A 21,396-nucleotide genomic window follows, 5' to 3' on the forward strand; every position below is an offset into this window, starting at 1 on the left:
CCAGATTACATTTATGTTTTCAACTGTACTTAAAAGTTAAGCACAACTAGACAGTACTGCTGCACTTTATTGAGATCTGTAGGCCTACACTTCGACCTTAAAATATACTGACACTCAAGTTTGTGAGACTTAGTTTGACAGCCACATGCGTCAAATTAACAACTGTTAAATTATAGAAAAAAATGATTAAAGATTCTTGTTTATATATCAGCGTTAAAAATAAGCATGCATTCCTGCTGTAATACTTTATATAGCTATTATGATACAATGCAATTTATTTTTAGTTTTCTTATGTCAGTGTTATGTCAGTAACAATGATGTGTTAGGGCCATGTGCGTGTGCTTTTAGTCGTATATAGAGAACGTCAGGAAATTTTAATACGTCTTGTGGACAAAGGCAGTTTGTCTCAGTTGGCTTGCCATATTATCCAGTGAGCGCGTGCTCGATTCATAGCGCGATCATGTACCTAACTTGAACTACAAGTATATAATAAACACATCCTTTTGAAAAGCTCCCCTGCTTAATAAAATATTCAAAATTCTTACTCTAAAAGTGGTGTGATAATATATAAATGTTTAAAAGTATTGTACTGCAGGGAGGCGGGGCTTCCGTTCAGGTGAGGAAATTGTAGGTGAGCGAGCGTTGAAGAAAACAAGACATCCACCACAATGCGAGTTTTTCAATAAAAGCTGTCAGAAATGATAGCAGTGTACTTTTTATTCTCGTGTGATAAAAGAGAAGAGGACATCAGTCATGGTGAACTGTGGTATGTTTGCTCTCTTGTGCGTCTTTTACCCGAATTTACAGTGGCATAGTCTTGTGTTAAGGCGTGGTCTTTTCTTTTGTCCTTTCTAAGGAGAAAACTGGTCTAAATTTATACAGCAGCAACAGCGCTTTGTTTAGTGGCGTATTACCCAAATGCCCATTGAAGATCTAAAATATAATAACTAATCAAAAATGATATTACAGTATGCATTTGGAATTGTGCAAATGCATCGTAAAAGCTATGTATATTAGGGCTGAACGATATTGGAAAAATTTGACATTGCGACTTTTTGGGGGTTTGCGATATATATATCGCAATATTAAAACTAAAAGAATTTTCACCAGATGACTTGAATAGCTCTGTTTGGGAGGATACTGTGTTGCATTCAGTATTTTATTAGATTGTTTTTCCTGAGTTTCCCCCCCTTGTTTTTCTCTTCATTTATCCTTGTATTCTTATTTTTTTCTTTATTTTATATAATTTTAAATACTTTATCATATTCTCCGTTACAAAAATGTTAGTTTCTTTACATTTTTAATGGTTGCATTACAGATTTCAAGAAACACTAGGTAACTTTTCAAACTTATAAAAACTTATTAAAAAATTTGATAACATTTGTGAGAATATGTCTTCACCGACACTAATTAATTTTGTAGAGGGTGGCAGGAACCCTGCCACACACACACACACACACAAAAAAAAACTACAAATGTGCTGACTGCTTAACGGCATATGTCAATTCCCTCTTTCCCCATTCATTATAAAGACGGAAGTTGATGCAAATGCTTTCGCGTGAATTCTGTTAAGATGGCAAAGCAACAAAAGAGACAAAAAGTTTTGTCTGAGGAGGGGAAAAAGAAGGCTAAGAGGATATACAGAATAATGGCCCTGCTTTCACTCCCTGGCGTGAACTCCCTCCCCCCAAATCGAACTCGTTGGCCCTGACGAGTTTGGGTGGGGTGGTGTGGTTAGCCACCCTGAGCCACATGGTTACTAACCGTCATATGCTATTGTTTAGCCACAACTGGATTCATTACCTTATTACTATTGATCCTTCACACAGCCGCTGGAAACCGATTTTTGTTTTTTTTTTTTTAATCGATTGACGATTTTACGACACTGCGGTTGTGTGCTGGTCCTCATGGGAAACACAGTCTTCCTTGAGGCAAAACACTACTGCTTTTGTCCACACCGGTGTTGCTAAAATCGACCAAAACTGAAACGCTGCCAAGTGTTGCTTTAAGGAACTTTAATTGTATTGTATTGTATCAGATTTATTAATAATGATAATTATAAGCGATGGGACGATTGCGCATGCACACATCACGTTGGCGAGGTTTAAATTATATATTTTGCAGGCCTAACGTGTACAATATAGTAATATGGCCCATTAAATATAATCTACAAGAGCATGAATTTGTCTGAGATTTTTGTATACAATAATAATAATAATTAGTAAAGCAAAGTAGTGGTGAAAATCCTTGTCGTAGCCTTAGGTGTGCAGATCTGAGTCGAATCGCATCATTGGCCATCCTGTTGAGTGTGCATATTTCTCTCTGCTCCAGTGTATATTTTTACCCTGGTACCCTCTGATTTTCATGCACATTCCTAAAACAATTACGTAGGTTCAGAGTATGTTATTAGTGTGCATAGACAAATTACAGTATATTAAAGTTGAAGAACAGAAATCGATTAAATACTTCTAAATTTAGCCTTATATGAAGAAAACGATGCCTTGTCTTTGTTCATACTCAGAAACATGTTGTGGGGTGTAAAATTACTTACCAACTTACCTCATCACATTGAGAGGTGACGTCAATACATTTGGTAAGCATAGTGTGGACTGTGGAGGTAAATTTAGTGCAAAATAAGTAAAATTTTTAGCAAAACTAAATTTAAATTATAGAACTTGTAGTCAGTTTCTGTGTATTTATTCTACAAACACAAGCAACTTTTGTACTTTAGGTTAGGGAGGGTCAACATAGGAGTCATGTAGTGTAGACCAAAAGGCCAACGAATTTCAAATTTTAGACTTGCTCCTTTGTTTGATCAAAAAGATAGTGTGTTGTACCCCAGGCGTTCCTCTTACCATAAAAGTATTAATCACTTTCTACTAATGTTTGCGAGACCTTTGGTGCAGGGCAGTTTTAAACATTTCTGACAAAATCAAAACTTGAAGTGGAATGATCTTTTCATTGCTTACATAGAATCGAACAAGAGCATGTAGTAAACGTACAGCATATGAAGTTGTGGCCAGAGAGTATTAAACAGTACTGTATTACAGTGTAGAGTTTTCTTAAAGAAATAAAAAGACTACTGATATCATGACCGAAAACACTCTGTTGGTCGAGCAAGCAACTGACACTACTCAACCCCTCCAGAAATATACTAGTATGTTACAACACCTCATCCAAACCTTTATTGGGCTTTTTCTACTCTACAGATTCTTTACACAGCCTGTCCTGTAGAGTGCAAAAAAAAAAAAAAAAAAAGGATGAAAAATGGCATTGTTATTGCATGACAACGTCAGAGTGCTTAAAGATGCTTAATTTAAAGAAATATTATCAAAAGACGATGTTGTAGTTCTAAAGCCAGCTGGTGGGACAATATTTTGTTTTTGTTCAAACCAAGTACACGCACCGTAGTTAGACATGTGCCGATTATTGGTTTCAAGGTATACCGTGGTATGAAAATGTCACAGTTTCAAAACCGCAAAAAAATTCCGTCATACCGACCCTAAGGTATTAGCTATTTTTTATGTCCCAAAAATGCAAGAAGAAATCCCTCGCTTGCAGCTGCAAGGCTCAACCCTTCCCCACCGGTTATTGCTCAGTGTCAGTGAGTCATCTGTGCTACACGATGGCTGGGGGAGGTGAAACTCCTGAACTTTTTCGCCCATCGAAGAAAACAAAATCGCTGATATGGTATTCTACTACAGAAAAGTTACAGTCGGCCGCAGCTTATAGGAGGGCTAACCGACATGTATAACATGTTTGTGAAGGGGGGGCTGCGAGAAGGAAATGCTTCCAATATGTTTTCACATATATACAAAATTAAATGTTAGTAAACACTGTCATGCATGTTTCCCACCAGCTACGAGAGTTAACTCCGCATGTTTAGTGTGTAGCGTTGGTTTAACGTATTTTTTCTCTCTCTGGCAACTGTCCGTGTTGAGAAAGCGAGTGTGTGTATAATGTAAACATAATACGAGTCATACGTATGTGCTTTTATGGAAAACAATTCAATTACGAGGGGTATTCAAAAAGTAATGCACTCAACTTTATTATGTACAAACAAATTATAATAGCAACATATAGATCAAGAGAAAGGTACAAGTGTGGGGATTACATTTTTACTCCTTCACACAGTCTCCACCTCTCTCAAGAGCTAAAGTCCACCTATGTTATATATATTTGCTAATGTTTTGAAAAAAAAAATCCTGTTCAATGGAAAAAAGGTGTTTTTTTTTTTAACCCAGATATCTCAAAGTATCACATTTTAAAGCTGTAATTGCAATACCATGAAACCGTGATATTTTGGCTTAAGGTTATCATGCCGTCAGAATCTCATACCGACACATGCCTAACTGTAGTACAATATGCCCTTCTTGACTGCACTTTTTTGGTTTTGTAGTGTGGCTATAATACTTCTGATGAGTTACATTTTTAAAAAAATGTTTTCCCCCAAATAATCACATATAGATCTTCATCTTATTTCTGATACTCACTAATATTTGTATGTCTCCCCATTAGCAAGGTTTTTCAAAAAGATCTTTTGGTCCTCCTCGCAGTCCCCAATTGAGTGGCATAGACCATTTAAGTGAATAAGTTGTTTCTGGTGTGTAAAGCAATGTGTAATGGAAAGTTCTATAGCTGAAATAGCCTCTCGAAAGATTAATGAAACGGGCATATGTTGCCATGTTTTTTTTGTTTTAAAGAAATGTGTAGTTGGTGCTTAAAAACTTTAAGAACAGCATGGATTACATTTGCTTGTTGCAGCAAGTTAAACAAACAAAGGTAAATCGTAGATGGTTTATTATCCAGTTCTGTCTAGTTTTATCGCATCATTGTGCTGCATGTGGCTGGCCCACTTCCTGACAATACTGCAAAAACCACAAACCAGTTCTGACATTTTCTCAGGGTGCCTTCTGTTGGCTCTTAATTTTAATATGTACAGTAGTTTTTGGTACAGAGCTACACAATTGGTAAAATTGCTAATATATGCTTTACGCTTGTGTGGAAATTATCTTTCGCCTTATCTAATGAATATTTCTTTTTAAACACCTGCAGGCAAGGATCAGAGTCATTCAGGGGTCAGTTTGAAATGAAAAGTTTGAACGTCCTGTGCTCCAAAATAATTTAGAGTAATGGAATATTAAAGTTGTTAATTACAAAAATATGACAGAAAAACACTTGGGCCAAGTTTTAGGTTACATTGCCAAATTAGTTAATTGCTGTCAATTCAAAATGTCAAAATGTATGGTTTATGGTGTGGTCACGGTGAAATGAAGACCCTGCCCCATTCATGTATACTGCTGCTTTCTTTTCTCTCCAAATGTTGGCTAGTTTTTCAACTAGATTTTTTGAATGCCAGATGTTTTTTCTCTTTTTGATAAGCACTGATGTAGAGTGCATTAGCAGAGAATTCAGGTTATTTATTCTACTAACCTCCCACCAATGAGGGATGATGTTTTTCTGTTTCCATAGGTGTTTGCTGTGCCAACCTCAAAGACAGCAAAACCCTGATGAAAATGGGTTTGGCACTGGTGCTCGTGGGCCATGTCAATTTTCTGCTTGGTGCTCTGGTGCACGGTGCAGTGCTCAGACACATCAGCGTGCATGCCGAGGCCCGCATCATGGTTTACTCCATCACTAATGTCATTGCTATTGTGGCAGGCTTGATGGTAAAATATATTACTACAAATAACCTAATGTAAACTAGGACTGAGATTTATGCCTTTACATTGAATTAATTTGATGAATAGTAAAACCAAATTCATTGTTGCTCAAATGTATCTTCCCTTTCTCAGGGAATTATTGGTGGAATAATTGCAATTGTTCTGTCCAAAAACAAGAAAAGCAGGATTTTGGTGAGAAATGTTTACTTTCCTTGCATTTGGTAATTGCATGCTTCCATCTTCTTTACTGTTACATGTATATGCGGAGGGGAAAAAAGTACTTGAAGAGAAACTACTAGGGCTGCAGCTATCGATCATTTTCGTAGTTGATTAATCTATCAATTTGTTAGTTCGAATAATCGAGTAATCAGATTAGGAACATTTAATGTGTTGCAGAAAAATTTAGGAGATGTAAAACAAAGGCCGGCCAAGATTGCACTCTCAAAAGAGCATTAAATGTGAACACAAAATAAAATTCCTGAGTGTTTCTTCAAACCATGCATAATTGCACACTCATTTAAACACCTGATCTAAGCCGCCATCTTAAATGCTATAAAATGTTAACTTTTTTTTTGCAATGCTCTTAACAAATCGTTAAAACACATATTTCCACAAAAACCAGCTAAAAACTCTTATATACTAAATTTTGAATGCATAAAAAAATCAGCTCAAACAAATACTTTGTTGGTCTTAACAGGGAGGAGCTGGATTCAGCCATGTTAAATGAGTTATGGCATATTCACTGCTGCCACTAGAGGGCACTTCATCCACCCAAATCAATAAAATTACACAAACACTTTCAAGACAAACCATGACAACGCCACTCTAATTAAACGAATACTCGAAACAGCAAAGTTTGATTCGAAGCTTTTTTCTAATCGAATTACTCGAGTTAATTAATCGTTACAGCACTAGAAACTACACAAAAGTACATCTCCTGTTGAATATCTAAAGCCAGACAGTCCATTTCTGGACTTTAGTCAATTTCAGAAATATTTTTTCCCTTCATAAATACTGTAATTTAAAATAATCAAAGGTCATAACTGTCCCTGCCATAAAACAAGCAATGTCTTCAGTATAAATCCTTATAGTCATACAATTGTGTGAACATTAAAGACTGTTTAAGACTACGTTGTTGAGTCATTTCAATCAGGAAAGTATGACAAATGTATTGCAACACTTCTCAACCATGAAGAAAGGATGTACGGTACTTATCAACGTTAATGTTGAATGTGCATAGGGAAATCCTGGCATTGATCGCTTTGAATTGACACCAGGTAACGATAAACTTTTCATTCCTGCTTTGTAGGTTCTACTGTACCAAAGTTTTAGTGCTAGTGTTTTCTATAAATGAACCTAGACTCCATGACTGTTACAAAAATTAAAAAATGTCATCTACATTGTGGCAATTTTACTTTTAAGACTGATAATATTCTGTGATGTCACTGCAGAAGTGGGTCCTGCTTGTATTCAGCTTCCTAGCAGGCCTCTTAGCTGTTGCCTCCACTTTGGGCCTGCTGGCTTCCGTGGTCACCGCCATTATTCACAAAGGACGAAGCCTGTTGACGCACTGCACTCCCCTGAAAAATATGGGATCTTCCAGTATTACCCATGAATGTCCCTTTGACCCCACTCGCATCTATGTGAGGACATAACTTTAGAAAATGGACAGGGTATCCACTGAAAAGTGAATAAACTGTTTTTTTTCATCAGAGCACCACAATCATTCTGTGGGTGCCACTTATCCTGATGTCTGTGGTGGAAATGGTGTTCTCCTTCCGTTGCTTCGCTGTTTGTACATCGTTCCTGTATCTGTGCCCATGCAGGCGGAGGCCGTCAATAGCAAAAAGGGTAAAGTACTAAATACTGTCAAATTAATTTTAATTCAGGCATTCTAGGTTGGATCTCAATTGTTTTTCTTCTGTTTTACAAATGCTATATTGTTTAAGGTCCGCATGCAAAGAGCAGTTGTAATTGCCCACTCGCCTGCTTCAGAGCAGCCGACCGAGCTTGACCCTGAGGCTGTGGAGCAAGATGAACTGCTTGGAAGTGGTGCTCCAGCAGCAGAGCAGAGCCATTGGCTATGAGAATGTTGAATCAATAAGATTTGGTGTCTTTACTGCCATGAAAAAAAATATTTGCACATCTCCTCAAACTTTTTCATTGTACTCCCACATTATATCATAATACCAGTATAAGAATAGCTCCTTCAATCTGCAGTTTTTTTTCTCTGCTCGTTCTGTAACAACCACATTTTATTTCTCATGATTTAATGTTTCTTAAAGCCAGAAACATATTTGTAATCACAAAAGTTTTGTGTTAGCTTTTTTTTTTGGAACACAAAATCACTGAGTGAACAGCCATCAACACTAGTGATTTCATAATTTTTTTGTCAGGGGTAGTATGTGGACGACTTTTTTAATGGGGCTTTTGCAATGCATGAATTTGAGGAGGGGAAAATATTTTTTGGGGACATGACTAGGTTTAAACGATACATAAGCCTAACATTTTGAGTGACAGACATCAGAGTTGAATATTTTCCCTGCATACATAAAGTGCTGGCCAAAATTATTGGCACCCCTGCAATTCTGTCAGATAAAGCTGAATTTCTCCCAGAAAATGATTGCAATTACAAAAGCTTTGGTAGTAATATCTTCATTTATTTTGCTTGCAATCAAAAAACACAAAAGAGAATGGAAAAAAAATTAGATAATCATTTTACACAAAACCAAAAATGGGCCAGACAAAAGTATTGGCACCCTTCGAAAAATCATGTGATTCTTTTCTAATTTGTGTAATTAACAGCACCTGTTACTTACCTGTGGCACATAACAGGTGGTGGCAATAACTAAATCACACTTGCAGCCAGTTAAAATGGATTAAAGTTGTCTCAACCTTTGTCCTGTGTCCTTGTGTGTACCACACTGAGCATTGAGAAAAAGACCAAACAACTGTCTGAGTACTTGAGAAGCTAAATTGTTAGGAAGCATGGGCAATCACAAGACTACAAGTCCATCACCAAAGACCTGAATGTTCCTTTGTCATCAATAAGTAAAGCCCATGGCACTGTGGCCAACCTCCCTAGATGTGGACAGAAAAGAAAAATTGAGATTTCAATGAAAGATTGTGTGGGTGGTGCAAGTTCAAGCCATCCTGCAGTCCGAGGGTGCAACAGTGTCAACCCGTACTATCCATCGGCGTCTGAATGAAAAGGGACTCTATGGTAGGGTACCCAGGAAGACCAAACTTCTGACCCAGACACATAAAAAAGCCAGGCTGGAGTTTGTCAAAACTTACCTGAAAAAGCCAAAAACAATGTTCTCTGGTCTGATGAGACAAAAGTAGAGGTTTTTGGGAAAAGGCGTCAACATAGAGTTTACACGGGAAAAAAATGAGGCCTTCAAAGAAAAGAACACTCCCCATCGTCAAACATGGCAGAGGTTCCCTGATATTTTGGGGTTGCTTTGCCACATCTGGCACTGGACTGCTTGACCGTGTGCTTGGCATTATGAAGTCTGAAGACTATAAACAAATTTTGCAGCATAATGTAGGGCCCAGTGTGAGAGCTGGGTCTCCCTCAGAGGTCATGGGTCTTCCAGCAGGACAATGACTCAAAACACCCTTTAAAAAGCACTAGAAAACGGTTTGAGAGAACGCAGTGGAGACTTTTAAAGTGGCAAACAATTACCTAAATCCCATAGAACACCTGTGGAGAGATCTGAAAATGGCAGTTTGGAGAAGGCACCCTAGAGATCTCAGAGACCTGGAGCAAATGGCCAAAGAAGAAACGTCTAAAATTCCATCTGAGCATTGAAAGAATCTCACTGATGGATACCAGAAGCGGTTGTTTGCAGTTATTTTGTCTAAAGGTTGTGCTACCAAGTATTAGGCTGAGGGTGCCAGTACTTTTGTCCGGCCCATTTTTTGAGTTTTGTATAAAAAGATAATGATTTAAAAATAAAAAAAATCATTCTGTTTTGTGTTTTTTCATTGCAAGCAAAATAAATGAAGATATTACTACCAAAGCATTTGTAATTGCAATCATTTTCTAAGAGAAATTGAGTATTATCTGACAGAATTGCAGGGGTGCCAATACTTTTGGCCAGCACTGTACATACCTGTTAACAGACTGCCATTTTATGTAATGATCAGATTGTGTCTAAAAATTGTAATACAGGGTGGTGTTCAGCTTTTTCATTAAACTGCCTTTAGAAAAATACATTATCTCTGGCTATTTGATATAAAAAATCTTTTGAAAGACTAAAAAGCATTATAATATGTTCTTAGAATACCAAATACTATAAATTGATTTCACTGAACTTGCCACGTTTCCATATTCAAACATTTGATACTTTGCTGAGCTTCGAATGACAGCACACAAACTAAATAATACTTAAATCTTAAAACCACATGTACAGAAAAGCTAGGAGGGAAGACCACTGAAACAGAAGTATTATAGAAAAGGCTCTATTATACAAACATGCAAGAACTATACTCTCAAAGGCACAGGACATAACTGGGACTGAAAGACAAAAATCCAAAAAGGGGTAAAGGGTCAAAGTATCTATGATTTAAATAAATTAAATTCATGAGATATAAAACCATAACTTGCCAAGCCATTTTAAAAAAGTTGTATGACAAAAGAAATGCAAGTGTTGGAGCAGAAAAAGTTAAGGTTAAGAAGAAAAGCTTACAAAACACTTATTCTGACTTCGGCTCATAAACAGTAATATTGGAAAAGTGTCCAAGGATGAAAAAAAATTCCTGTCCCATTTAATAACCTATTCCACAGAAGCAATCCTCCCTTACCCACAAAGTATAAAAAGACAATGTTGCTTTAAGATCGTTTCTTCTCAGTGTCTGCATCATTGTGTGGGAAGGACTTTAAGGTGTCTTCGACTCCTCTTTTGGCCTAAAGGAGCAGTATGTGACATGATTAAAATGCTTCCTGGACACCATGTGCGTCAAAATGTTTTTCCTCACTTTGATGTGTCCATTTTTTCATCCTCTGGCGTTTTCTCTTCATCTTTTATTTCTGTTTAAAAATAAGTAAAATCCACATTACAAACTTAATAAACAACAGTCGCATTGTTTAAAATGTGCCCAAAAAAGCTTTAGCGTTTTTAGTGATGTCAGATTTTTAGTACTTGGCAACATTTGGGTGTTTGAATGCACCATAATAACATTTCACTTACAATATATCATGTATGAAAATGTTTCATACCAACAGTAGCAGTGAAAATGGCTTCCAAGGCAGTTATAACAAAGTTTTATTCGTTTTAGCAGTTGCCAATCTGGAAGGCAATCCCATTTGAACAGAAGTAAATAGCTTATGAATTGAAGCATCAAATAAAACTGTGCTAGCCTAGTCCGCTGAGAAAAATGAGAATGGAACAAAAAAATGGAGTAAATACCTTTTGTTTCCTCCTCACCTTTCTTCTCCTTTTCCTCACTCTCTTTCTCTCCATCGGTCTTGGCTCGCTTGGCCTTCTTAAAGTTAGCTGTGTTTCTGCGGCCTCCTTCACCTTCGTCCTCTGAATCAGAGAACTCCTCCTCACACGCTATCCTCTTGTCGTGAGCGCGGACTGAAGACCGACAGTACAGCATGATATTAAAGCTCAGTCAATTTGAGTGGATTCAATTTCTCATGGATGACATGAATTTGTGTTTTTAGTAACTAAATCAAGACTGATTCGTACTGGAGATGCGTTTGTTTGGATCCTCCTCTTCCTCATCTCCACTATCCTCCTGTACTGCGTCTTCTGGGATGGCCTGCATTTGTACGCCTGGGGCGTGTGGCAGCATCCGTAGATTCTCAAATAGACGCTGCCTGAAGAGCACAACACAAGTCGCACGTTTTGAAAAAAAATTCTGACCTCTCACTTTCACATGGTCAAACAAATACAAGGAAACATCTGAGATCTAACCTTATGTTACATGCAAAATATGCACAAAAATGAGTGCCAGTTAAGCACTGCTTACAATCTCATGGCATAAATTCAGACAAAAATATCACAAAAGGTTGCTTTAAAAAAAAAAAAAAAAAAAATTACCCATATTCCAGCACAATCCTGGAGTACTTTAGCCATGCATTTGTAGTACGTATACGAATAACCATTCGACAAAGTTAAGCTAAATTGAATTTCTAGCAGCCTTCTATGGCGCGTAGACTGCATAAGCAAACTTACTTTATCTTCTCCAGATAATCGTTGGTATTTTGATTGGTCATGTTGGAGGGGCTGATGTGCAACTTGAAGTCTGGTCCAAAGTACTCAAAGTAGTCATTGTATGGGAGTTCTAAGAGGGTTACAATGTGGCAATTTAAAATGTTACAAATACTTTATCATCCATTAAACATCAAATTATTAAATACTCATGTAAACAGCCTGATTTAAAGAGAGTTTAGTGGACATTTTGCAATTCACTTAAAAAAAATAACACATCAGTAACAGATTTAAGACAATACTACCAGATTAATCTCATTCTCCGAAAACGCACCATTAGGGATTGATGTATCAAGTGCGACAGCAGTTTCATAGGTCCAGCAGCGCGCTACGTTTCGAATGGTGTAGCCGCCTCCGCCCAGCATGAGAAGGGGCAGGTTGAAGCTTTTCATGTACTCCACACACTTGGCATGTCCTAAGGAAACATTATGTGAGAGGTTAGAGAAAATGGCTCTAACATGTAAAGAAGGGAAATTTCACTACCTTTAATGGTTAGGTTAAAGCAGCCGAGTCTGTCGCCTGAAAGCGAGTCTGCTCCACACTGCAGAACCACAGCACTGGGCTGGTACATCTCCATCACCTTGGCCATAATCTGCACAACAACAACAGCAGCAGCCAGTTACACATGCTTCTTTCAGAGGAGGGTGTTAAATATACTCACAGGCTTGAATATGGCTTCATAAGACTCATCATCAATTCCGTCTCTCAGAGGATAATTCACAGCATAATACTTTCCCTTCCCAGCACCAATGTCCTGTAAGGAACAGATCAAGTGTCACTACAGTATTTGAGAATTATGACAGTCAGTACTGCTTGTCAAGTACATACTCTAAGGTCACCGGTCCCAGGGAAGTACTCTCCATACTTGTGGAATGACACAGTCATGACACGATCTGTGGTGTAGAATGCCTCCTCCACACCGTCTCCGTGATGGATGTCGATATCAATATAGAGAACTCGCTGGTGGTACCTAATGCAAGAAAGAAGTAGAGATACCATAATGTGATTTACCGTAACTTCTCGAATATAACGCACACTTTTTTCCCCCCAAAATCAACTTGTAAAATCATGGATACCGATAACCGATAATTTCCTCCTCATTCCAACCGATAACCGATAATGTCAAGCCGATAATTCTATTAAAAGATTTATGTAAAATTTTAAAGTATACACAAAAGAAAACATTACTGTGCAAAAATATAATTTATTGCTCTTTTTTTCAACACAATGTATGAACAAGTCGTCAATTCAAACATCTAAATAATGACAGATTGTCTGACATTGTGTAATGGTAAACCTTTGGCAACAATTACTTACAGAGTAAATACCTAAGTTGCACAAAAATGTGTTTAAAAGTAAGCCATTCCTAACATATATAACATTAATCCGCTGCAAAACCCACCTCCTTAAAACTAGTCAGTTTTAAGTGTAAATCTATTGGCAATAAGTGAAATTATCTGCCATCGCTTCAAGTGTATTTCTCTCAGATTTCTTGGAAGAAAAATAGCTAGCTGAAAATAATCTTAACAGCCTTGTTTTAAGCAATACATTATTATACTTAATCCTAAAAAAAAAAAAAAAAAAAAAAAAAAAAAAAAAAACTTGAAGGAAAGATTTTGAATAATATTTGTGGCTACAGAATATTGATTTAAGAATTTGATTATCTACTGTGACTCTAATTGAGCAAAGAAATAAGTTAAATAATTTGAAAAGTGATTGCTAATGTTATATGCTTTGTTGCACACTGTGAAAATGATTACCTCAAAAGAGCGAGATGTCATGTACCCATTCTGCAGCGCTTTGTTTACATTTGCGGCTTTCACGACATTTGCGTTACAGCAGCTAAACTGCTACACGGCAGTACTATTTGGACGGAGTTGGCGCTCGCATCCGTGTGCGTGTTAAGCCGAAAATAAAGGCAGCGTTACAAAGTCATCTGACCGCTCGTCATTTCACATTCTGAATGCATTATTGACTGGCTGACTTCGCTTTCTCCATGTTTAAATTATCTTATAACCACTGTGCCGTCATGATAAGCTTGCTTACCGGACATCACTTTTTCATGAAGAATGGTGGTCGTATAAACTGCATTATTTCTTTTATCCAGGGCTTTGGTTCTCGTGTCATTAAGGTAAAAAAAAAAAACCTGTGTCTCGTCTCGGCGGCAGCTACATTCGTACCGGATAATCCGCCCGACCACCCTGGCCGGTTCGGTTCGCCGCGGCGTATTCGGGTCCTGGCTCTGCTCGCACGCCGTGGGGGAACGCTCGAGAAACCGGGGTGTTCGCCGGAGGTCCAGAGGTCGGGGAACCGGGCTCGGCCCGCCCCGCCTATGGCGAGGCGGCCTGCCGGACTGGCCAAAGCGGCGGGCTCCGTCGGAATTTACCACCCGCCTTGGGCTGCATTCCCAAACAGCCCGATTCTGTATCGTCACATGCCCTGTAGTTTAGCTTAGTGTTTACAATAGCTTTAGCATTCCTGCTAGCAGCAGCCTCGTATATGTTCCAAAATTCTTTGTGATGCAGTTTTAAATGGCTGCTGGGTTAGTGGTTTTGAATGAGGACGCGTTCTTTCTGCCTCGTGGAACTTGTACGGTACATGTTTCGCAGATGGCGAGAGCGTCGTTTTTTTTAGTAACAGCCGCCATAATATTCAACTACTTCTTGTCTTGTAACTCCGCCTCGTCAACCCCTCCTCCCTCAGGGGCTTCAGAGAGGGGAGGGGTTGAGGAGGTGGCGTGCTGAATTCTTCGGTTAAGCACATTTGGAGGCAAAATCAAGTATATAATTATCGGATTGCATTATCGGTTGAATTTTTTTATTATCTGGATTATCTGTGTGACGTCATAATTGCCATTATCGGCCGATAATTATCGGTGACCGATATTATCGTGTATCTTTAATATATATATATATATATATATATATATATATATATAAACCGATTTTTTTTTTATTGACACGGCCACGTTGTGTTGATGAAACGTATACGGCGACCCGTTGCCGACCATTACGGTTCGTGACGTCACCATTTTGTTTCGGTAATACTTCACTCTAATCGGCCGAATTAAATTCTGCTTTTTTCACTCTTCATAAAGCACAGAATTTAGTTTCTTGAACTCATTTGAGTCAACGTTTATTGCAGCTCCGCAACTCGGACCATAACAAATGTAAGCACACAGACTTCCTGTGTCCGTCAACTATATCTATCCTTTGGGAAACTCAAACCCAAATAACAATAGTTGCTATTGTTACTGTTATGTTGACAGCGATGAGCTCTCACGGGTTTCAGACTTACGTTCTCACTTTCATTTTACCGTATCAATCCATGGAAGAAACATTTATTCATCATGATGGAACGAGCAAGTTATATAGCAGCCTTTAAAAGAAAAGTCACATCTGTTTTGTTTTCTCCTAGATTCTGGTAAGTTGGAGTAAGTAAGTCACTCTGGTAAGTTGTCAAATCATATTATTCCCGTAAATATTGTTGGTTTATGGTAATGTTTTAAACTACCAATATGCTATGCTTGTGCCGTGTTTCACCAGTCAGTAAAATGACATTTCTGTATCTGTACACGAGCTCTGTTTTCTTGTATTCTTTTATTTATTGGTGCTAAAATTAGGGTGCACGTTATAAATGGGTACAATAATTTCCCCTAGATTTTACAAGTAAATTTGGGGTGCGCATTATACACGGGTGCGCCTTATATTCGGGAAATTATGGTATGACATTACAATTTTGCTTACATCATCACATTCCGGTCCTTAGTCACGTTTTGGATTACTATTTTCACCCATCAGATTTTCAAAACGAAAGTAATTTAAATGGAACAATATAACCTTCTAAAGGCAGACGTTAAGATATAGAGTAGCTGTTGTTTTGGGAACGATTCACGTCAAGTTGTCATCATGGTGTGGTTGTCAGTGTATAAATGTAAATGTTGGGAAATGACCAATCAATTTAAGTTGGCCACCCAAAAAAAGATCATGTAATATTTTGTCTTAAAATAATTTCAAAAAGATGGTATTTTTTATCTATTAATATTTGGTGTTGAGTTTGTGTGCTCACTTCAATAACTCCAATATAGCGAGGACAATATCATTGACGTAGCAAAATCCAGAGGCCTCTGATTTCTTGGCGTGATGCAGGCCACCTGCCCAGTTGATCGCTATGTCTGTCTGCTGTTTGTTCAATTTGACAGCACCGGCTGAAGTGGAGATAACATAAGAATTAGCAACCAGATTTCACCAAAGTTAAAAAGTTCTAAACACTGAAGTACATATGTCCAGCATGAACTTACCAACAGAGCCACCACCTGAAAGTTGGCAGAACTCAAATAAGCCATCAAACACTGGACAATCTTCTCCTACATTGACTAGAGAGGAGAAAAAAAGTGGCAAAGACTGAAAAAAGTAACTTCATACAAGCCGAAAGCTCGGTACACACAAAAATATAATTTGGCAGTTTATGTCCCAATTTTATCCCTTCCTGACCAAGAATGAGAAACTATGAGGTAATATGAAAACTAGCCTTCAGAGAATTGCAAAAATGTGCAAACAAGGGAGCAGCGAAAAAGGAAAACAATCTCTCTTTTTGTTTGCGCGGGCTGCCCAGGTGGCAAGTGGTAATTTTCTTAGAAAGAGTAAAAAACTTGATCACATCATAGTTCTACAAGACTTTCGCCTCTGATCTCCTCAAATACATTGGTGCAATATAGGCACTAGTGTTTTTTGTCCTTCGTTTGTGCTAACATGCAAGCTTTCTGCCCGAGAGGACTTGCATCCACATCTGTGGTGTAACACAATTTAGTAATGTTCTGCGCTGCTTTTATAGAAGCACACCACACATTGTAGTAGGAGTGGGAACCTCTTGGTACCTCACGATACGATACAAAGCTCACAATAACAATGATCTGACGATATGGCAATACAACGATTATCAATACATTGGTCAGGAAATCATTCAAGGCTATTCTACAAACGACTAATAAACAGGAAAAACAAGCTTCTGCTGTGAATTGAAATGAGTTTATCAATAGTAGACGTCCAATCCATTTGAACTGGGAGGGTGCCAGCGAATGAACGTTCGTTCATTCGCTGCCACTCCTCACACTTCAAACGGATTGAACGTCTATGGCCACCAGTGGCAGCCAATGCCAGGATATGAGGTAATTTTGGGCTATTTAAGGTCATTTACCTGTTGATTTTCAGTTACTTCCTGTTGATTTTGGGGTATTTTATGGGTCACTTCCTGTTTATTTTGAGTTACAGAACAGGAAGTGACCTGGGAATCACCCGAATGAATAGGACTCAAACTCAACAGAAAATCACCTGTATATACCATAAAATGAACAGCAAGTGACCTGCAAATGCCCTGAAAATCGGACAGAATAACTGAATGCTCTGGTTTCGAATAAACAAATGTTCCCAGTCTAAATGGATTGGGCGTCGAGCACCGTCAATGCAGCCTTAGAGTTAACTGAGACACTACTATGGTAGCAACTTGTTGGTTCCCTTTTTTTCAAAAATTTTATTTTTATTTTTAAAAAACTAACACCCTTTTAAAATGATATCTTGATTCTTGGCAGGAGCATATCGATAACCTTTTGGGATACAAAGTATCACGATATATCACCATTTCGATATTTTGTCACACCCCTACATTGTAGGAACCCAAATTGTTGAATGCCTGAATTGTTTTATCCATATGTGTGTGTTTCTAACAAATGCACAATATTTTAAGAATTGAAAAATCCCTCCGCATCAACCAGGCTAAAGTAAGACCATGCTACAGTGACTGAGCGAACCAACTCACATCGCTGCATTTGTTTGCTGTACTCTGACATGTTGTCTGGACGGATGGAGCGCAGGAATTTGATGTAATCATCGCTGTGATACTTGGTCATTTCCTCACCACTGGCTTTGTGTGGACGCTGCAACAAAAGAAAAAAAATTATGCTGAAATTTCTTAAGTTCCCCCCAAAATGAAATCAGCTGTGACGTATTTCAGACTCACATATATCTCCATTTTTCTGTAAAGGCCATAATTGAGCAGCAAGTTGTGTGTCATGCGTATGCGATGGGGCTTCATGGGGTGCCCCTGGCCATAGTAATAATTTCCAACATCACCTAAAATAAGAAGAAGCACGGTTAAAAATACGAAAACAAAAGAGTGCAAAGTTCTTCACAACATTCCTGGGCAATGCATATTTTACACCAAGGAGGAAATCTATTAGTGTATATACTGAAGAAAAACACTAGATTTGCAAAGAAACGATAAAAAGATAATCGGGTTGGGGACACTTCTATATAAAAGTATTTACGTTCAAGTAAAATACTTAATGCAGAATTTAATAGCCATTTCCCGCTGGCGAGATGATCAATGATCTACGCTCACGCTAGCTACGTGTTATGTTGACAATGAATCGCTCACATCGCCATTGTTAGCTCAAGGGAGAAATAAACTCTGAACAGAATGGTTTAATTGTGCTCAGTATACACCAATAACGCATGCAATGGTATGACATTGAAAAAAATCTCAGTGAAGACAACTGTGTAAGCGTTATCTCGTGTGCCAAAATGTGACAATGAAGTTAGAGCCAGCTAGCTACCTAGCTCGTGCTAGCAAGTGAGGAAATTAATGAAACATTTGTTGGCGATAAATCGGCCATTTCGGAAATCAGCGAGCGATGATCTCAAAGCACACGGACACGATAGAACTTACCGTCGTAGTAGTAGCAAACTTTTTTCTTTGTTCCTTGACTAAGCGCCATTTTATTCCGTTTTGCTTGGCTTTAACTGCTCACCCGCGGGAGGTTGCAGCGACAAGAGGAGGACGGACGATTTGTAAAAGCGTTCAAACGGATGCGGAATGCGCGAAGTGTGGAGGGACCTCGAAGCTGTTTGCACACGCGGCCTCAATGCGCACGCGCGCCCGAGAAAAAGAAAGCATGCTAGATTAATTGAAGACAAAATTATCCGTGTGTGCAAATGTTTTTGTGTGTGTGTGTGTGCAAATGGTTGTTTGTGTGCTTTTGGCTGGCAACCAGTTCATTGTGCAGTAGTGCTGGGATATGCATAAACATGGATATTCATGCAGGGGCCAAGGCGTATTGATGATATTGGATGACGTATAGAAACAAATGTGTACATTCCCTATGAAGTAAATATGCAAATATTCCTGAATATACAGTGATTTAAATTAACTAATGTGTCTCAGGGTTTTTGTAGGTAAGTAGGGCTATACTTTCGCACATATTAACAAACTATAACAAATGAATGTTAAATGATGTTTAAAAAATATAAAAAGAAAAAAAAAGATGAATTATGCTATAGCAAGTAGCTATTTTTTTAACGTCATTCGGTGAGGTAATTTGGTGACGGCACATGTTTATGACGTCAGCGACATGCGCGTTTGTTCCCGTGGGTTAGCGCTGCACCTGGAAAGAAGTGGTGGAATTTCCACTTTGCGATGAAAACGGAACAAAAAGACGGGGAACTTTCTGGAAAGGTATCCTCGGGAATAGTGGAAGATGTTAATGTTTGTTTTCGCCAATTGTTGCTGTGCTCAGTGCTTGTTTGCAAAAATAAATAAAAATAAAATAAGCACCCTATTGCACGAAAGCATTAATTAAAATTTCACATTCTCAGTGAAAGTGAATTAAATTTACCCGAGTGTAATTTAAGCGGTGTTAATGGAACAGTAGTTATCGTGTGTCGTATGGTTTCTATGGTGACGATGACACGCCTGTTGCACCTACGCGGCTCGAAAGCTTGAGTTGGAAATTTGGAATGAATGGTTTTCTTTTTTTGTTGTTGTAGTTTCTCCGCGCCTCTCAGGAATTTTTACGACTCTTTTGTCAAGTTGAAATTGCGGAGAGATGGAGTCGGAAAACCAGGGTGCCGCAGAAAGTACGGAGCCTGAGGGGGAGGACAAAAATGCTGGTTAGTACTTTACATTGCATCTCCAGATACCAAATTCCAATATGCACCAAGGGACTTTTCATTTGAAATAGGTACCGGTATGTTCTCTCCGCTTAAACAAATCGATTTTCTCTCTGCTTATTTTTTGTGTTCTCAAGTGACTGCTGAAGTTACCAATGGGGAAATACAAGATGAGAGTAATACCAATGGCAACAACCAAGACAACAATGGTGCCACTGATGACAAAGGTGCTGGTTTATAATACTTATTACACCATCTTAAGAAAATTCTTTTTCAGAAACTAGCCCTATCACGATAATGGTTTATGGCAATATCTTTTCCCCAGAAACTATATTGATAAATGATACTAGAATCACTCATTTATTTTACCTGCTGGCAAAATATTACAACGATAAACTAATAATTCCAGAAATGTAAAATGAGACAACGAGAGCGCATCCGTAAGGCATTGACTCGTGTCACAATTGTTTTGATATGGTTGTCAAATTGTCCCAATCAAATTTGGTCCACAACATGATGAAAAAAGTGCAGCTTAAAGCTTAAGTGCAGCCAGGATGAAGTTAAAGCTGCAGTGGCTACTGATGAGATCATCAGGCAATCGGTTTATAATCAGTTATATCGGTTAACAGTGTTGTTAATTTTACTTTTAAAAAAGTAATTAATTACAGTTACAAATTACTTCTCCCAAAAAGTAATTGCGTTAGTAACTCAGTTACCTGAATGTAAGAGTAATTAGTTACTTGGAAAAGTAACTAGTGGTAATTTTTTTTTCCCTCAAAAAAAAAAAAAACAAAAAAAAAAACAGGTCACGCAATGTGAAGTTTAAAGGGTTTGGAGGACAATTGGCCCTAGCCCAATTCTTTACCCTCCACTTAACTAGACACAAGGGTATTGCGATAACTAGATAGTAACCTTTGCTATGTGTGGAAGTCATTTCAAGTTGTGAAGCAACCGTTAAAGTTGTTAAAATTGCTCCCGTTATTTCATTAGTTCCCTTCTGTCTACTTTAAACGTGTAAGTTTTAAAACTGTTTCATCATTTAAAGATAAATTTAAGTTAAGATTTTGCCGATTTAGGAGCATTTTAGATTTTAAAAAAAAATTGTTACTTAGGTTCGCTATGAAGGATCTCTACATCAGAACCTTCCTGAGAGGTCTACTGCTTTAAGATGGCGGCTGTTTACTAACGCTTGTAGTCCTTAAAACACGTTGCCAATGCAGCTGTGTCTGTCCAGTGCATCTAGTTCTATAATATGATATCTACCGTGTCATGTGGGCGTAGTTTGTCGGCAATGGCTACAGTCAGGTATTCAGCCACCTAGTATCGCGGTTGCAACGGCGTCTTCCCTACTCCTGCTCTGCTCTCTCGTCTCCGTGAGTCCGTTTCTCTCAGACTTTTTTTATACAACCAACTTAGTAACGCATAGTAACGCACGCCTTTCCCGCCTCAGTAACGGTAACGGCGTTGCCAAGATAAGAAAAGTAATTAATTAGATTACTCATTACTGAAAAAAATAACGCCGTTATATTCTAACGCGGTTATTAACAACACTGTCGGTTAATCGGT

General features: G+C 38.2%; 3 protein-coding genes across 6 annotated transcripts in view; 2 read left to right on the forward strand and 1 right to left on the reverse strand.

Annotated features, from left to right (window-relative positions):
- Window positions 1-488: 488 nt before the first annotated feature.
- Window positions 489-9,865, forward strand: tmem54a (transmembrane protein 54a). Its single transcript, XM_057858836.1, has 6 exons — window positions 489-766; window positions 5,473-5,669; window positions 5,796-5,855; window positions 7,115-7,306; window positions 7,377-7,514; window positions 7,613-9,865. The coding sequence occupies exons 1-6, from the start codon at window positions 754-756 to the stop codon at window positions 7,748-7,750; spliced, it is 738 nt and encodes a 245-aa protein (XP_057714819.1). The 5' UTR covers window positions 489-753; the 3' UTR covers window positions 7,751-9,865.
- On the reverse strand, window positions 7,528-18,840 carry LOC130930754 (probable histone deacetylase 1-B). Of its 2 annotated transcripts, none has more exons than XM_057858835.1 (14): window positions 18,611-18,840; window positions 17,903-18,015; window positions 17,702-17,819; window positions 16,188-16,262; window positions 15,956-16,094; window positions 12,716-12,857; window positions 12,549-12,641; window positions 12,371-12,479; window positions 12,162-12,302; window positions 11,852-11,960; window positions 11,363-11,493; window positions 11,096-11,248; window positions 10,647-10,698; window positions 7,528-10,575 (listed from the first exon to the last, which is right to left on the reverse strand). In XM_057858835.1, exons 1-14 carry the CDS (start codon window positions 18,657-18,659, stop codon window positions 10,548-10,550), a joined length of 1,452 nt encoding a protein of 483 aa, XP_057714818.1. In that variant the 5' UTR covers window positions 18,660-18,840; the 3' UTR covers window positions 7,528-10,547. The 2 variants fall into 2 exon arrangements, with proteins under 2 accessions (XP_057714818.1, XP_057714817.1); XM_057858834.1 differs by having other exon boundaries at window positions 11,078-11,248; window positions 18,611-18,837.
- Window positions 18,631-21,396, forward strand: part of dnah2 (dynein, axonemal, heavy chain 2) — a 48,863-nt gene continuing 46,097 nt past the window's right edge. For all 3 annotated transcript variants that reach the window (XM_057858828.1, XM_057858829.1, XM_057858830.1), the window contains exons 1-3: window positions 18,631-19,396; window positions 19,708-19,830; window positions 19,968-20,057. In XM_057858828.1, coding sequence (XP_057714811.1) covers window positions 19,767-19,830; window positions 19,968-20,057 — 154 coding nt within the window. In that variant the 5' untranslated portion in view covers window positions 18,631-19,396; window positions 19,708-19,766. The remainder of the gene's footprint in view (window positions 19,397-19,707; window positions 19,831-19,967; window positions 20,058-21,396) is intronic.

Source organism: Corythoichthys intestinalis, chromosome 15, assembly GCF_030265065.1.
Source record: "Corythoichthys intestinalis isolate RoL2023-P3 chromosome 15, ASM3026506v1, whole genome shotgun sequence".
In the NCBI taxonomy this organism is placed as follows: Eukaryota; Metazoa; Chordata; class Actinopteri; order Syngnathiformes; family Syngnathidae; genus Corythoichthys; species Corythoichthys intestinalis.

Excerpts from the sequence above, each read along its gene's own strand:
- tmem54a (XM_057858836.1), top strand. Across the intron at positions 5,670-5,795 it reads CTATTGTGGCAGGCTTGATG|GGAATTATTGGTGGAATAAT; the intron begins GTAAAATATATT and ends TCCCTTTCTCAG. Across the intron at positions 7,515-7,612 it reads GGCCGTCAATAGCAAAAAGG|GTCCGCATGCAAAGAGCAGT; the intron begins GTAAAGTACTAA and ends ATATTGTTTAAG.
- LOC130930754 (XM_057858834.1), bottom strand. The coding sequence starts at position 18,659 with ATGGCGCTTAGTCAAGGAACAAAGAAAAAAGTTTGCTACTACTACGAC. Across the intron at positions 16,263-17,701 it reads CAGCAAACAAATGCAGCGAT|TCAATGTAGGAGAAGATTGT; the intron begins GTGAGTTGGTTC and ends TCTCCTCTCTAG. Across the intron at positions 10,576-10,646 it reads GAAAAAATGGACACATCAAA|GCCAAAAGAGGAGTCGAAGA; the intron begins GTGAGGAAAAAC and ends CTGCTCCTTTAG.